This window comes from Colletotrichum fructicola (assembly GCF_000319635.2).
Source record: "Colletotrichum fructicola Nara gc5 chromosome Unknown KSG_Nara_v1_contig09, whole genome shotgun sequence".
In the NCBI taxonomy this organism is placed as follows: domain Eukaryota; kingdom Fungi; phylum Ascomycota; class Sordariomycetes; order Glomerellales; family Glomerellaceae; genus Colletotrichum; species Colletotrichum fructicola.
The window spans coordinates 203,063-218,913 of record NW_027094059.1 but is presented as its reverse complement, the minus strand read 5'-3'; the positions used below and the strand labels follow the sequence as shown (position 1 = coordinate 218,913).

Below are 15,851 nucleotides of genomic sequence, written 5' to 3'. Positions count from 1 at the left end.
GCGCAGCAAACATGCCTCGAGGCAGACCCCGCTCAAAGCTCTCTGAGCAAGGTAAGTCTGCCAGTACTCACCGTCACTAATTCATCTTATCAGGTTCACCGCTAAATCTTCAAGATGCAGATTTCCCGTACGAAACGATCAAGAAAATTGTCGGCCATACCATCGACCCCGAGACTGCCCTCGTGACCCTCATTGCACTCTCAAAAGGCAACCGGATTGACGTGTCCGAATGGGATATCCAAGAACATCTTCCTGGGCTTCTTTACGAATACTGGGCTAGCTTCAAGGGCCAGACACGTCAAGACGTCCTCAAAATTGGCGAGCTTTACCACCCCTACAGACTTCTCAAACACCGTCGCGTTCGCGGACAGTGGCAGGTGCTGGTACAGTGGCTCGGCTACTCGGCCGAAGGCGAGGATGTCTCGTGGGAGCCCGCGAACAAGATTCGCGTCGACGCGCCAGACGTGTTGATCGATTATTGCGGTTACGTAGATGATGACAACGTCAAGGCTGCACTTCTCGGCCACTTGCGCATGGAGGAGTCTGTGGCCGAGGCCCAGGAAGTGAAGCCCGCAGTTGAGACTGTTGCGACACCTGCCAAGCTTAGTGCGAAGCGCAAACGTGAGAGTCTCGCCGAGCAGTCTGAGGCCACCAGCGACAAACGTCGACGCTGTAAGTTTCTCGGGTCCTTGTTTGGCTTTACACCGTGCTTAATTACTTGCTGATGATACCGAACAGCTTCCAGATACGAGTCGACGCCCGCCACGAAGACGCCCGCGACCAAATCGTCTGCCACAAAGCGCAGACAATCACAACCCCCGGCTGAAGCTGCCCAGGCGACCCCGAAATCCACGCGGCGACAGTCCAAGATACTTCCAAGCGACGATGCCACCCTTATCGCGTCTCCACAGCTTCCAACGCGCAGAAAGAGCACACGCGCGTCTTCTGTTGCACCTACCTCCACCCAGACCCAACGTCTCAGCCCGGCGGACATCCCTCGGACGATGCTGTGGTTCATGGATGACTTCACTGTCGGCGACATGCAAAAGGTCTGCCGTTTTATCGACGAGCACTGCACGGGAAAACTCCGTCTTCCGCTGTACAGTGGCGGTGACTGGGACGGAAAGGCTGCGAGCGGACGTTGGGAGGACGTGTTTATGGTGAGCCCGTTAGGCCGCCTGGGCCGGTACGACAACGACGAAGAGAAGGAAGAATAAGTGAAGGTGTGCCGGTGTGGTGGTCTATTTCGGCGTTACGGGATATGCGATGGCCTAGACACTTGTTCTGGCAAAAAACTGCTCCGATGGCCTCGGGCGCCATGTTGTATCAGTTCCTACTTTTTTTTTATAGACAAGGACGAAGTAGGTCCTCGACGAATTACGACTTTTGTTTGTTTCGTATGTTGTATGTTCTAGGACCCCCGGTCTGAATTTTGACGGGTAGGTAACGCATTTGGTTCTCCCACGGAGTTCTAGGCCTGCCTACCTTTGTTCCTGTTCCCACGGCATCGTCCCAGTTTATCTCCATTTCTGACTTTCGTGCTCATCGGAAAGAGACGATTCAGAAGGCACAGTTACCGGGGTAGACGGCCTGATCTTGGGATCATATGCTTTTTTGCTCCAGTTAAGCGGCAACAACCTCAAACAGCAACATCTTTGGACACGTGCTCGTTGGCCCTTGGCTACTGAGCTACGTCCGATCCGCTGGCTGAAGACACATGCGCGAAGCCGATGTCACTTGAGGACGCGTCTTCCGCCGCCCAGTCCCACGAAAGGATATCTTGCCAGGCGTGCAGGCATCAACACACCTGTTTGTCGCACACGTTTCATGCGACAGAAAGGGGGCCAACCGGCGTACTGATTCGTTTGTTTTTGAGATACACGAGCCCGGTCTAATTTATTTGTCTTTTGTCCTCCCGAAGATAGCGCAATCGTGGCAAGTCTTCCGTCCTTCCGACGTTACGCAAGAAACCGCGGGATGGTACTGCCGGCAAATTACTTACGAAGCCGTTTTGGTTCCCTCGTCAGACTAGGATGCGCAAAGCTCCCGTCATTGTCTGGTGCTTTCTTTCCATGCACTTCCATCTGTCATTATTTACCCTTGAACATTGCGACAGTCCCTTCGAATCCTGTTTTTGAGGCGAACTGCCTTGAAACGAGCTGTGGTCACTTCGTTTAGCGGTACGCAACAACAACTTCAACATGACAGTCCTCAAAAACATCACGTCTCGGCGGCACCACGCAGCGAATCCTTCCAGATCGTCACCTTACCCCTCAATCAAGGATAATACTCATATTCCAAATGACACACTTTCTACAACGCAGCTATCTGAAGGCCCAAGGACAGCCTCTGGTGTCAAGAAGCTGACGAAAAGAGTTGGTTTTATTTCCACCGGCGGCACAATCGCTTCCATCGCCATGGATGAATTCGACTTTATGGACTACAACGCTACAGACGAACGCGTTTCAGGCCAACGGATACTTGACCAGAGTGGGATCTCGGAGATATTCCATGGCGCTAAGCCGGTCATCTACGACTTCCAGCCTCCGATCGACAGCACCGCCATACAACCTCAAGACTGGTTCACGATCGCCCAGACATGCAACACGATGGCTCAGAAGGGATACCCGAAGGACAAGATCGAGGGCATCGTCGTTGGCCACGGGACTGCTAGTCTTGAAGAAACAGCCTGGGTTCTCTCCCTTGTTCTGGATTTAGACATCCCCGTCGTCGTCACTGGCTGTATGCGTCCCCTGAATGGGAAGTCCTCCGAAGCAGCTGCCAACCTGTTGGCAGCCTTTCGAGTGGCGTCTCATGAATTTTCGAAGGACAAGCACACGCATCCCAACAGTCCTGGCGTTTTTGTGGTCATCAACGATGAGATCCATTCGCCTCGGACCGTCACTAAGACGAATACTCTTCGCGTTGGAGCTTTCCAATCTCCATGGCGAGGACCGATCGGATATGTCGATGGAGACATGGTCAACATCACGTCGCAGCTTCTGAGTTCTCCCAGGAACAAGTTCTCGCCTGATCTGCTGCGTGATGGATTGCCTCGTGTGGATATTGTGTACAGTCATACCGGTTCCGATGGAGCCATGGTGAGAGCCTGCGTTGCTGCTGGTGCTAGAGGAATCGTGTCGGCCGGGTTCGGACCAGGCTTGGGCACACCAGCCGAGATTGCTGCCTTTGGTGAAGCCATTGAAGATTCCAACGGGCAGGTCACTGTGGTGCAGTCATCGAGGCTTGGAGCGGGGGTGGTTGTGGACAGCAAGCAGCACCAAGACCTGGGCATTATCGCTGGGAACGATCTGAACCCTCAGAAGGCTCGCATTCTCTTGGCTCTGTGTCTTGCAAGTAGTTGGACTCATGAGCAAATCAGGAAAACATTCGAACTGGCATAAAGTTAGTGGTTAGAAGTTGGTAGTAGGAAAAGCTCGTGATACGGACTTCTTGTTATTGCACCGAAAAGCAAATTATTTATGAGCACTCAAAAGATTCACGATTGAGACATCATCTCAAAGAATCAATAGATCTATCGCTTTCGTAAATTATATGCTTAAACCCTTTTGATGCGTCTCCTCTACTCTATATTCTCGAACCCGTGACACCCCTAAATACATAGCAGAAAAAACAAATTAAATCCAAGATGGTGCTCTAGCCCTAGACTCCCTGTGACAAATGCGGCTTCTTCAGGCAGACTGCTGCTCCGCCAGGCGCTTAGCGACCTGCGATCGAGTTCCTTTGGCAGGTCCATCATATTCATCCCGAGCACGCTGAGATGTTGCCCATCGGAGGAAATGGCGATTGAAAAAGGTCTTGAAAGCAGTATTACCGTCGGTCCAGGTTTCCGGCCAACACTCCTCATCAGAGTCACCCGCAGAGAGCTTTGCCATTTTCTTCGCCTCTGAGATAACGCTAGTGCTAACAAGGTTTATCAGCCCGTTGTTGGGGTCATTCAACTTTAGGTGAGAGATGAATCGCTCGACCTGACGAGCGCGCATGGCTTTGAGTGCGGCGTTGTTTCTAGGCATTGCGTAAGGTTGAAAAGTTATCTAATCTCTTTTTGTCAGAATTTGCAATGAGGCACAGGGTTTGTTTCTTACTTGCTGACAAGCTTTGACGGATGACTTTAGGACTTTCTTGATCGGGTTATTGGCCTAAAGACTGAAATATTGTATGTTTGAGTTGCTCTTTTCTACCGTTGTGATGAAAATGGTATTGACTGATTGAGTGTGTGTCTGGTTGGTTGGTTGGTGAACTCGGATGAAAAACGCGAGGAGCTCAGTCCATTTTATCTTCATCGGTCTTCATCAAAACTTTCGAGTTGACATTCACTCCCAACATCGTCTCTGCCCACCATTGTGAGGTCGTATCAACAGCTTTGTCACGTGAAACGAGGTCAAACACCTGGATCTTTGAATCGACATCGGACTCAAAAAGGTGGCCTCGGCCATATTCAATCCTGAAAAAATGTCTGATTGATAGATATCTGCCCTTGTCAGATCTCACCTCCCGTGATGCTCAACCGATATCTTCTTTTCTCAACTATCAGATTTTACGATCACTCGGCCTTCGTTAGCATTGAGCTTCATCGCAGGATAATGATTTGGCCGGCGCCGGCTTGAAACAAGGGCCCCTTCGGAGTGGTGACAGCTGAGGTAAGGTATCCTCCCAGCCGGATCCGACGACAATGCCTCACCTGTCAGCTGTTGCCCTAGTTGGAAACGTCTCCCCGTCTCATCGGCTACGATACCCTTAAACCCATGCGGATGACGTTACGCGAACTGGCCAGCGACCCATGTGTTATAACCCCTCCCAGCGATCCTACTAGGGGCCGCAGTCACAATTCACTCGGACTGACGGCCCGTTTCCAGGAGTCATTGACCGAGAGTGTGGCTTTGTTTAAACGACTTGCTCCTCCTACAATGCCCTTTTGCGCCGTCAAAGAAAGTTCAGTCCCTACAGATCTGCCTCGTCTGATTCTTCACTGGCACCTTACAACCATGAGGCTTCCCCAACTTATGTCGCATATCCCATGTCCTAGGCCTTAGACCTCAGCCGTCACTTTTTCTTCTTCCGAATTCTCAACGCTCGGGCTCTGGTACTTTTTTGCCCTGCTTCTCCTTTTCCGCCTCTTTTTTGGCATGCCACCGCTGGCTGTCGATAGCGTAGACATTGTCGATAATGGTTCAGATATTACAGAATAAGTCTCCTCATCCTCCACCTTTCCAACATACATCCTCTCCATCTTCTCCTCCAAGGTGACCCCGAATTCCTGGACAGGTTTTGATGGAGCATCGACTTTCTCTGGACTGAAACTCTCTGGCTCTGTCGGGTTTTCTCCTTTTTGTTGAACCGATTCATCTTTCTGCTCAGCTGTTGCAGTCACGTCTTGCTCTGGCTGGGGCTCTGGTTCAGGTTCTGGCTTTGGTGTTCTGAGTTCACTTCTGATGAGCTCAATTTCAATCACCACCCGGCCCTCTTGGCCAAACTTCTTTCTCATTCCATCGCCGTCGAAGTCATAGTATAGACCCCAAACGCCACTATCCTCAAGGACGGCACAGAATCCTTCCCAGCCGCAGAAAGTAAGTCGGCGATCTTGACGGGTGCAATCCCAGGGCCCAGTCAGGTTGGCATCTGCCACAGCACGAACACCAAATTGGAATGAGTAAGTGAGAGGGTCCATAAACACCCAGTTCATGATTGGTGCTTCAGGCGTGATGGTGGTCACCAGCCCCGCGTACCGAGAGTCGGGATAAGGGATGTAGTATCCCTCGAAGGGATGGCCGAAAGGGACATCGTGAGCGGTGCCAGTGTCAATGTAAAGCTGTTGTGTTGTCAGATCATCTGTCAAACTTTGTGGTGGGGAGGTCACCTACCCTGTCTCCGGATAGTACCACCCGCCGCCCCTCGAGATAAGGGCTGTACTGGGATGACTTGGGGCAGTGGACAATAAGGTTGTTCTTCCGACTTCGATGCTCCTCCTTTCGGGACTTGGCCATGGAGGCTTTGATGCCCTCATGGGCACCGACGGCCGTGCCGAAGCTGACTAGGAGTGACAGAACCATCTCCACTTGAGCGTCTCAATGATTTGCAAGGTACGCTTGACAACGAAAATCGAAAGATAAAAAACGGCCCATGGGAAGCTCTCGATGAGCGCCTGAATCAATGCGACAAGGGCAGGTGAGCGCGAGAAATGTGTTTGTTTTCTTGTAAAGTGATAGTTCTCGTCGAGCAACGTGTCTCTTTTGCTTTGAAGGGTGGATTGTGAGGGCCGTTGAGCATCGGCTCAGACGACGTGGCAATGGGGGTTTACTGTGGTAACGATGGTTTCGGGGGGATCTTCAACCCCGTTAAGTCAGGGTGTTGCTTGAGCCGTTTCATCCTTTTGAAACTTCCATAAGATCAGAACAGACGTTGAATAAGTTGAAGATTATCGACTGATGTTTGTGGAACGCGCCGGCAGGCACCTGGTAGATGTGCCAAATGCTACCGCAGCGGAGGAGAAATCGGATTTCGATGGGCTCATTTGCAAAATGTCAGATGCGATTCCCATGTTGCAGATCTTCGAGGACCCCTGATCGATGCCATTGAAACTCCCCGGCATAAGGGTTGCTGACATGGGTATGGTGGGCACACGACCCTTGCCGAGCCTCCCATGAAGACACTCTGAGACACAGACGAGCCCCGATGCAACCAAAAAACGTTCTATCTACTCAGTCGAATCGTACCACGCTGGCCAATTTTCAGATGTTCTGGAAACGCGACCGTTATCCGCATGAGCGAGAGTCGTTGGTCGGCGTGGTCTGGCCAAGTCTGACAAAACACAGCACGCGAAATTCGATCCGAGCGGCTGGTTTCAACATCGGACGATGTCAGTTGGCTCTCCAGAGCCGCCTCTGCTCCTGTTGCAAGTTTGTCTAGGATGGACGGACGGAGAAAAATGATAGCATCAACTATCTATACCGGGTTCTTTCGGCCGCGCTCGCATTTGAAGCTTAAAGCTCCTCATGTTCCCCCTCCAACTTGAAGATGGCTAAGCAGGCCGAACAACCACAACAATCGCAACCTCTCAACACCGCAACAGAACAATATAAAAAGCAAAAGTCCGTGGGAACAGGTTCCCCGATCGCCACGATATCCTCAAAGTTCGAACTTCTTCCTCAGCAGCAGCAGCCACCAATCCCCAAGAGACCAGGCCACGCATCCCGAGCTTCTAGCACGTCGTCAAAGCGCCTCTCTGCATCAGCTGCATCAATCCCTGCCGAGACCCCTGCAAAACCGGCCCCGTCCCAAACTCCTACTCCAACACCTCCTCCACCCGAAGACAGTTCTGCTGCGCCAGGAGCTCTCAGAAGATCCCTCTCATTCAAGCTACCCATCCGAGTCTCAACCGACAATAATAACTTCCCTCCCGCCAACAACGGAAATCGTTCTCGAGCTTCTTCTCTTCCTCAAGAATCCGAGTCATCAGTTGATAAGAAACGCCATTCCGTTCAACGCTCCCTCTCTTCTTTGACTTCTATCGTCGAAGCCAACAACGCATCGAAAGACCTTGAAGTCCCCCAAGCCAAAAGCCCCAAACCCTCGCCAAAGTCACCATCCAAGCAGTTCTTGTTAGAACGAGGTCTTCTTAATCCCGAAGAACTCGACGAGGCCAGCTCACCCGAAGAACTTCAAACTTCTCTCCAAGACCAAGTCGTCCGGTTCCTTACCACAATGTCTTCTCCGTAAGTAAAACCCCACCGGCTTCTTCCAGCATCTTGGCATGTAGATCGCTCATGCATTCAGTGCCTCCAGCCAAAAGACCGATGCCGCTGAGCAGCAGCGCGCTCCCGCCTACCCTACCTCCTACCCTCCCAACAACGGTCAGCTCGGACGCAGCATGCCCCAGCCCGGCCTGCCCGTCCCCATGCCCAACCTCTCTGGCAACGCCAACGGCCCCGTCGGTAAGCTTCCCCGTCAGCCCCTGGCACCGTTGCCAAGCCTGCTAACATAAGCTTAAAGGCAACCTCCTGAAGGGTCCCGTGGACGACAAGGGTCAACTGACCAAGGCCGCTCTCATGGTCGGTATCAAGTTGGACTTGGAAGCCGAAGTCCACGTCACTGCCCGCGTACGCGGTGACATCCTCGTCGGTCTGTACTAAGATGATATCCACATGCATTTCACTCTGCACATAACGGGTCTGTGAGCGTCGCTTTTTTGGCGATGTTCAGCTATTGTTTTGGGGGCTTGCCAATGTAACCTAGAACCATTGTTTGATTTACCCTCGGGGAAACGATGGCCGGCGCAAGATGGTCCACTGTTCACGGACATGGGATAAGCACATGCAATTTGATTTATTTGACAACAAAATCTGGCGATGTATCGTAGCAGGATGGGACTCCCAATCAACTATAAGCATATCAAATTAGTTTACCTCTGCCACACCTATCTCGTCATCAATTGTCACTATCTAATATTCGATCTAATGATATAATTGTTCATCCATGATGCCCATGCCCCTCCTTCGAGTCCGACTTCTCGACCATGATCTGCCGCTCCTTGGCCCACCCCACAATGCGATCGTATTTGGGGCATCTATGTTGCGAGTTAAAATCCGGCTGCGTGCCTTTGCCGCCCTTCGTGTGCAAAAATGGTGTAACGTCGGCGGCGCACTGCAATCGAATTCTCAACGCCTCAATGCAGTGATCAACATGCTGGAAGAAATTAGAATTGCCGAGGAATCTTAGACACAGGAGTACAAGTCTCAGAAAGTCTGATGCTCGCGCAGCAGGCTCTTCTTGGCAGACTTGCCACACGGGATATCTAGGCAACTCACCGCTAGGACAAGCTCGGGGCTTCCGTGAAACGCTGGATCGTTGCTGTAGTCGTACTCGTCTTTGTGCGCATATTGTCTCACCTTTGGATCTCAGTCAGCGTCAATTTTGGTGGGAAAGACATCATCCATCTTACAAGGTTGAGGCAGTGAAGGTTGTGAAAAACTTCAAGCCCCGCCAAGAGATTTCCAGACTCGGTACGGGCCCAGGGATCTCCCCCAATGCCACCAGAGGACTTGTTCATGGAGGGCAGGTATGAGTCTGGCAAGTCGAAAGAGCCATCTATGTTTCCTTAGTCGGTGGCCACAGCTGCTATAAGCCCGCATGGTGAACTTACAATACCACAGCTCTTTCCATTTCGCCTCCAGTTCAGGTGTCGGCTTACCCTTGTATGGGCTTGGCTTCCAGAAAGCGTTGTCGAATTGGACTTCCTCGTACTCCAAGACATCGTGAACTGGTGCTAATGTCGGGTTTAGCTATAACACACTATGAAACTATTGGTGGCGTTCAGTTGTGACGTACATGGAACATTGAGTTGCCTGACGCATTGTCGGTCTGTTGGTGGCTTGGGATGCAAATGAATCCACACAGAAAGGCCCAAAAGGACGCAACTGGCAACGAATAAGGAGGAAGCAAACTTGTCGCGTAAGGTCATTCTGGATGAGCCGCCGCGAGGGTACATTTTTGGCTTGTCGCTATCCGAGAGAAACCCCTCTAGCTCAGGCTCCGCGGCATCTTTCGCTTCAGTTAAGGGAAAGTATCTTCCCGCCATTTTTGATGGATTGGACTTGGTCGAGAGACTCGGGACAAGAGGTCAAGAATCGATGACAAGTCGTCTCGAGGTTTGTCAAGTTCCAGAGCATGGAAACATGATAAGGAGTCTTCCCAAAGGTCTGGACGAGCCAGAGCTGACAAGCAAGGGCAACCCGACCCAACATGACTCGCTATCATGATATCGCGCTTGGGGATTCCAGCGCGTTCTACGGTTCCTGGTCACCACACGAGCATACTATGTGAAATTGATTACTTTGATTTGCACGTCCAATTGAGCTGCGGGGTGTCGCCGGCATTCCGCTTTCTAACCCCCATTCACCCGGCTCTGAGTTCATTCAACCCTTACCCGAACCTGACTCGACAGCTTGATATGGGTACTCACCTTCCTTTCTGGTCAAGTCAGCCGACTTCGGAAAGCTTATTTCAATCTGATCGCTCGAACTAAGTGGTCCCGTCTGCCCAAGGGGCTGGGTCTGCCGGGCCAGAGTCCTAATAATTGGGGACCAAGAAGGCTTGATCTTCTTGATAGAAAGCTTGTGTTGGTATCATCCCGCTTCGAGGCTTCACTGAAGCACACGACGCACGAATCACCTCAAAGCCAATCCAACCTCATGTCGCGTCTGAGCTGGAAGCTTCCATCACTGCCGCAGCTCATCTTACTTACTTCTTGTGAATGCGAATGCCACATTTCGAAGTTGACAGAGGATGTGAGATCCACCGGAAGTGAAGATGTAGCGAAACCGAACGCCATAATACAGTGAGAGTACGTCATCATGTCAAGACCCTGGCCCTCCCCGCAACAGAAGTTCCTGGAGCATGTCGGTGGAGTCTGTTATCATGCTGGCCAGTAAACTGTTCATGGCAACTTCGTCGGGTCCAATGCCGACAGCACCAGGTCATCCAAGTCAGTGCAGTGCCAGCTTCCCTTTCTGCCTTAGTGCAGCTTGCGAGACCACCGAAGATGTCCAAGTCATTGCAACTGCATTCGCAGAAGTAGCAGGTTGGCCTGTATAAAGATGTACCTGAAGTCTTGCTCTATGATCGACAGATTTCCGCTCCCCTCTCAACCTGACTTTCACAATCTGCCCCTCAACTTCTCACCCATCCAAACCTCAATTTGAAAAACCTCAAGATGAAGGCTTCCACCATCTTCCTCCTCGCTGGCGCTTCTCTCGCTGTTGCCGCCCCCGTCGCACAGCCTGAGGCCGAAGCAGAGGCCAGCATCTCCTTCCTCGAGTCCACCCACTACAAGAGAGAAGCCAATCCCAAGGCCGAGGCCGAGCCCGCCATCAACTTCCTCGAGTCGGTCCACTACAAGAAGGAGGCTCAGCCGGAGGCACAGCCCGCCATCGAGTTCGAGGACTCCGTGCACTACAAGCGCGAAGCCGAGGCTGAGCCTGCTATCAACTTCTTGGAGTCCGTCCACTATAAGAAGGAGGCCGAGCCAGCGATTGAGTTCGAAGACTCTGTCCACTACAAACGTGAGGCGGAAGCTGCGCCTGCTATTGAGTTTGAAGACTCCGTCCACTACAAGCGGGAGCCAGAGGCCGAGGCAGAGCCCGCCATCAACTTCCTCGAGTCGGTTCACTACAAGAAAGAAGCTGAGCCCGCTATCGAATTTCTGGAATCCGTCCATTACAAGAAGGAAGCGGAGCCTGCTATTGAGTTTGAGGAGTCTGTTCACTACTAGGTACAAATATAGTGGCCGACAGCCATAAAATTGGTGATTGGTACGGCAACATTGCCTTACATGTTCATATAGATTGGCATAGAATATAGTGTAGCATCCTTGATACAAGTTGTCCACACAGCATTTCTGTGCTAATACGGTTGATATGGAAGCTTCAGACCATGGGAAATATCAATTGGGAGTATCGTATATGTATGTTCAGCGTGTCTTGGTTTGAAAAGCTTTACAGGAAGAGCCGCGATTGGTGGAAAAAGTCGTGTTCATGATTCCATTCGCGATTAGATTGTTCCTACTAAATTTCAACTCGGGGTATCCGCAAGTCGACTCGTGTTCTGCGTATTCTGAAGCTTTTCGTATGTTTTTCTTTTCACGCCCTGCCCTTGTCCCTTCTATATGGCTTTCGCCCGTGAACGATGTATCTGCGGCCTCATATCAGCATTGAGTTTGACCTTGTATTCAGAAGGGGAACCTTACATCGGCCAGTATGCGTGTACGCTCGTATCTCTCAATACCTTTCTGGCTTTGCTGACGAGAACGATAACCTCCTCGTAACTCCATCCAAGAGCTCTTGTGAGGGGAGCAAGCGTGGCTGGCTCAAGGGCCTGGTCCATGTTCTCTAAGCTCCACATGCCAAGATCCTTGTAATGCTTGTCTCGAGGCCAACGGTTTGTGGGCCATTTGTAGATGGTCTCAACAACGTCTTCGAAACCGGCTTCTTCCATGAGTTGCTTCCACTGCTCCGCAGCGGTGACAGGTCTACCAAACTCTGCCATACCTTCCATTACCAGAAGGACCCATTTCCAAAGGTCTGAATCAACTGATAGTGTCCCATCGTCGCAACCTAAAGGAAGAGCCATATCTTGGGCCTCGAAATAGCCGCCTGGCTCCAGGGTGCTTCAGAGCGTATCAGTAGGCGACCAAACCAACGACCCGCACAGGTCAAACTCACTCAAAAGCCTTGTAGACGATACTTCTATTGTCTGCAAAACTGCCTGTCATCATGCGAGAAAAGATGAAGTCGAATGGTCGTGACCACGTCCAGTCCTTCTCCAAATCATCGAGCTTTGTGACATCCTGTCAGATGAAACTCAATAACGGTCTCGTTTTGTCTAAACATACCTCAAAAGAACAATTCGGGGGCACACTGCTTATGATGAGCGAGGCGCAACTGGCAAGTCGTGAATGGAGGGCAACTCACAGGTCTGGCTGGACGGGGCTAAGATCGACTCCAATCACCTGCCATACTGTCAGCCAGTGGCAGAAATTCTGACACGTGTAAGTGCTACCTCAGCATCAGGATGCGCATCCGCTGGTGGTTGTCAGAATCATGTCAGACCTTAATCTCACCCTTGAGTGGGCGGGCTCTGCGAGGAGGGGCCATCTTACCGTACTCCATGGACCAGATTCCGGTGCCAGTTCCGAGATCAAGCACTCTTTTGGCACCCATATTTTTCGGGCAGAGGCAGTGATTGCCTCCTATCGTAAGAGTCATCACATAATGCTGCAAATCTGTGCAGCAGTCAGCCACGGTGACCCAGATGCGGTGCGGAGAATGCCTACCCAACCTGTCGACCTCCGACTTTCAACACGAATGAAAGTGTTAATCACTACCCATAATCGGGGCTCGATTGCACTGGTCAAATCTCACCTCATCGTTTGGAAGAAAATATTCTGAGGAAGCGGTCAGTTCGGCACGCTGCAGACTGAGACAACGTACTATCACTTACTCCCCGCACTCATGGCATGATACGTACGGCCATTTTCGTGCTGGTAATGGCGAATGCTTGACCGCAGCGATGTCAACGAATCGCGAAAAGGCTAAGCAACGGGAATTAGCAGGCAAACTCCTTGGCTAGCGAAGAAGGTTTGTGGTCCGATGCGTGACGCTGCCAGGATATCAAAAGGCGGAAAGACGATTGGTCTGCTCGGATGACTCGCAGATGTCTCCAGTGCGTCCTCTGTACGCGCTCTGGGAGTGGCTACTGTTGGAGTCGCAGTGGAGGAGTCTTCAGGGGGCAACAAGGGGCGGAGAGGCGGGTGAACGATGGAAATATGGTAGACTAACAACGCCGAGAGCCGAATCGGTGTCAGAATTGTCGACTGCGTCCGCTTCCTATTGGCAGGTTAGTATTTTTCCGCCGAGGAGGATGTCCATGGATGAAGCTAGCATGCAACCTTCACTTACAATCTGCGGCGCTGGCTCCTGTTCGGACGCCAATGCATATGAAGATTCCGGTGGCGGCGAGAAGGCGTCTTCTGGCCGCGGTGCTGGAGTTGGGGCCGCTTTAGGGGATTCGGCGGGCCTTTGGTGGGCGTTTGTGGCAGATACCGGGGAGACCGGGGACTGCGGCGGAGACACGACCATGGCGCGAGCTTCCACTGAGAGGGTTCACAATTGTTCGGAACTGTGAATGGGGTCCTAAGTGGCTGTGTTGAGAAGAATGAGCTGCCGAGTATCCTGATGCAGCATCAGACAGCTGCGAAGAGACTCAAGCGGGAGAATTAGAGGCAAAGACTGCCAGAGAGGAAAACATCAAGATCAAAGGAGGCCGAAGCAGACGCAGGGAGAAGAGGAGTGGTTACGCCTAGCGGGCTGCAAAATGTCCTATGTCTTTAATAAGAGGCAGACCAGCCTCAGGCAACGGTCAACTGGGCATTCTTTGTGATACATCAGACTGCAGATTGCAGACGTTTCTCGCCGGCTCAATGTACGTGCGAGGAGACACTACTGCGGAATTAGGGGCCTCGCGTCTGAGTGCGGTGGGATGTGATGCAGCCAAACGGGGATGAAGGCTGCGCAGGAGAGACAGACGGCAGCGAAGCGAGAAGGCCCACGCTCCGGGTTGCATCGCGTGGTTTACCGACAGAGTCTTGCGTCTTCAAGGGACTATGACACTAACGCGGTTCCAAGGTGCTCGACTAGTAGCTGCATGAAGATGATGACATGAGGAGTCCAGAAAAAGCCGAACAGCTTTCTCAGCGATGCCAATTGGGCTGTCGGCAAGAGGAAATGGGGCCAAGGGGAAATTAACCACCAAGTTTCTTTTCATTCAGGCCATTGTCAGTTCATCAAATGTATCTCATCGCCCACTGCATCATTCATAAGCGGCCCGTATCAATACCCGTTTGGTTCTGAGTCTAGGTGCTCGGTGTGTGTTACGAATGACGCTCTGGCTGGCCGAAACACAGCACCGGAACCCCGCCATCTTCGGGGGTCGAGTGGGGGACAATGTAAGGCGCTTGAATTGCAATGGAAGAACATTAGACGATACGGAGGAGGGCATCGAAGGTGCTTTGGCTTGCGAAAGAATACTGCTGGCGCCCGGAAACCCACCCACTTGACCCATGGGCAACAACACAGCTCATTTCATCTTCGGTTCATGGCTTCAATGAAGGCGAACTCTTGTCCCAAGCAGGATAAGTGAAGCTGCCAGGGGCTCTTCACCGAGCGAACAGAGGTGCGCCACAATTCCCACCCACCGTTACCCGAGCCTGTTGCGGATGTTGTGGCCGATGCGTTAGGCACATGGTCTCAATCCCGGGACCAAGGGCACGGAGAACACCATCGCAACTGTGAGATGGAACAACAATTATTAGTTCGGATTCAAACGGCATCATGGGACCAAACAACTTCCAGTTGAAACGTCTTCAGACTGAAAAAGGCCCGAAGGCTTACGGCATTAAACGGATGCACAGTCCAATGCCTTTGTGTCTCTGTCGCAAACATTGGAGAGACAAATGAATTCAGTAAGATGCCCTACGCCGGGGAACAGCAAAGCTACAGGTTGTGTGCATCACTAGCACCGCAACATCACCAACATCCATGTCACCATCCTGGTTGGGAGTCGTCTTCTCTTGCAGCTTCCCATCTCTTACAACGGAAACATATCCACAAACTGGAAAGATTGCTGCTGCCTGTCAGCAAGCACCTCGCACTCGATTTGCTGCCCCGTATTTGCCGGCGGCCGTTGATGCATCGTGACGGCCTGCCACAGTGCTACGCCAACACACATTGGGCAAGATGTCACCTTTAGCTCACGCGAAGATGCAGGATTATATCTAGGTGCCATTTCACAGCAGGGTATATTCGAGATGGGCTTTTCGTATTTACTGTTCCCGTTTTCTTTTTCTGACAGGCCCTTCTGCTTTTCTTGTTACTTCTGCAGCTAACTTTCATGCCCGGGACCTCAAATCCTCACCTTGCAAGTTGCAAATCACTTCTTCTCGAACCCCCAGCAGAGCTGCATATCCAGGATTAGTCTTGCTTTTTCAGTCGAAGGTACTCATTAGTATGTTCAGTCAGCACGTCGCTTGAAAAAACGCACAAGTACATCATCGAAACAATTATCCTGGCCCTCAGACGTGCTCGAACGCATCACACTATCAGACGCTGCCGTCCGAACCCGCTCAGGTTTCCAGACCTCGGATTTTGTGCAATGACCTAGTAAGCGTCACAAAGTCTACTGCCTGTACATCCAGCCACCTCCCGCTTTCAATTTCAATCTGGCAGCTATCAACCGGCAGTCCTGAGCATCAAATCTTTGCGGCGCAGCGAGTTGTTTGT

General features: G+C 51.7%; 7 protein-coding genes across 7 annotated transcripts; 4 read left to right on the top strand and 3 right to left on the bottom strand.

Moving 5' to 3' along the window:
• Window positions 1-11: 11 nt before the first annotated feature.
• Window positions 12-1,217, top strand: CGGC5_v014335 (uncharacterized protein; the record flags this gene model as incomplete). Its single annotated transcript, XM_032023079.1, has 3 exons — window positions 12-51; window positions 115-672; window positions 739-1,217. The coding sequence occupies 3 exons, from the start codon at window positions 12-14 to the stop codon at window positions 1,215-1,217; spliced, it is 1,077 nt and encodes a 358-aa protein (XP_031880056.1).
• A 1,200-nt stretch (window positions 1,218-2,417) lies between these two features.
• On the top strand, window positions 2,418-3,404 carry ansA (L-asparaginase; the record flags this gene model as incomplete). The annotated part of the gene is made up of 1 exon (XM_032023077.1): window positions 2,418-3,404. One exon carries the CDS (start codon window positions 2,418-2,420, stop codon window positions 3,402-3,404), a length of 987 nt encoding a protein of 328 aa, XP_031880058.1.
• Window positions 3,405-5,050: 1,646 nt separating this feature from the next.
• CGGC5_v014333 (uncharacterized protein) lies at window positions 5,051-6,071 on the bottom strand (the record flags this gene model as incomplete). Its single annotated transcript, XM_032023073.1, has 2 exons — window positions 5,051-5,830; window positions 5,883-6,071. The coding sequence occupies 2 exons, from the start codon at window positions 6,069-6,071 to the stop codon at window positions 5,051-5,053; spliced, it is 969 nt and encodes a 322-aa protein (XP_031880053.1).
• A 964-nt stretch (window positions 6,072-7,035) lies between these two features.
• Window positions 7,036-8,150, top strand: CGGC5_v014332 (uncharacterized protein; the record flags this gene model as incomplete). Its single annotated transcript, XM_032023071.2, has 3 exons — window positions 7,036-7,733; window positions 7,795-7,952; window positions 8,011-8,150. The coding sequence occupies 3 exons, from the start codon at window positions 7,036-7,038 to the stop codon at window positions 8,148-8,150; spliced, it is 996 nt and encodes a 331-aa protein (XP_031880177.2).
• Window positions 8,151-8,487: 337 nt separating this feature from the next.
• Window positions 8,488-9,505, bottom strand: cctO-4 (Cyclochlorotine biosynthesis protein O; the record flags this gene model as incomplete). The annotated part of the gene is made up of 5 exons (XM_032023069.1): window positions 8,488-8,703; window positions 8,826-8,906; window positions 8,960-9,105; window positions 9,161-9,283; window positions 9,346-9,505. The coding sequence occupies 5 exons, from the start codon at window positions 9,503-9,505 to the stop codon at window positions 8,488-8,490; spliced, it is 726 nt and encodes a 241-aa protein (XP_031880132.1).
• A 1,224-nt stretch (window positions 9,506-10,729) lies between these two features.
• CGGC5_v014330 (uncharacterized protein) lies at window positions 10,730-11,287 on the top strand (the record flags this gene model as incomplete). Its single annotated transcript, XM_032023068.1, has 1 exon — window positions 10,730-11,287. One exon carries the CDS (start codon window positions 10,730-10,732, stop codon window positions 11,285-11,287), a length of 558 nt encoding a protein of 185 aa, XP_031880179.1.
• A 367-nt stretch (window positions 11,288-11,654) lies between these two features.
• On the bottom strand, window positions 11,655-13,652 carry CGGC5_v014329 (Secondary metabolism regulator LAE1; the record flags this gene model as incomplete). Its single annotated transcript, XM_066153078.1, has 12 exons — window positions 11,655-11,706; window positions 11,762-12,181; window positions 12,237-12,349; window positions 12,407-12,431; window positions 12,486-12,523; window positions 12,574-12,596; window positions 12,674-12,796; window positions 12,848-12,866; window positions 12,936-12,958; window positions 13,015-13,105; window positions 13,353-13,400; window positions 13,473-13,652. 12 exons carry the CDS (start codon window positions 13,650-13,652, stop codon window positions 11,655-11,657), a joined length of 1,155 nt encoding a protein of 384 aa, XP_066007372.1.
• Window positions 13,653-15,851: the final 2,199 nt, after the last annotated feature.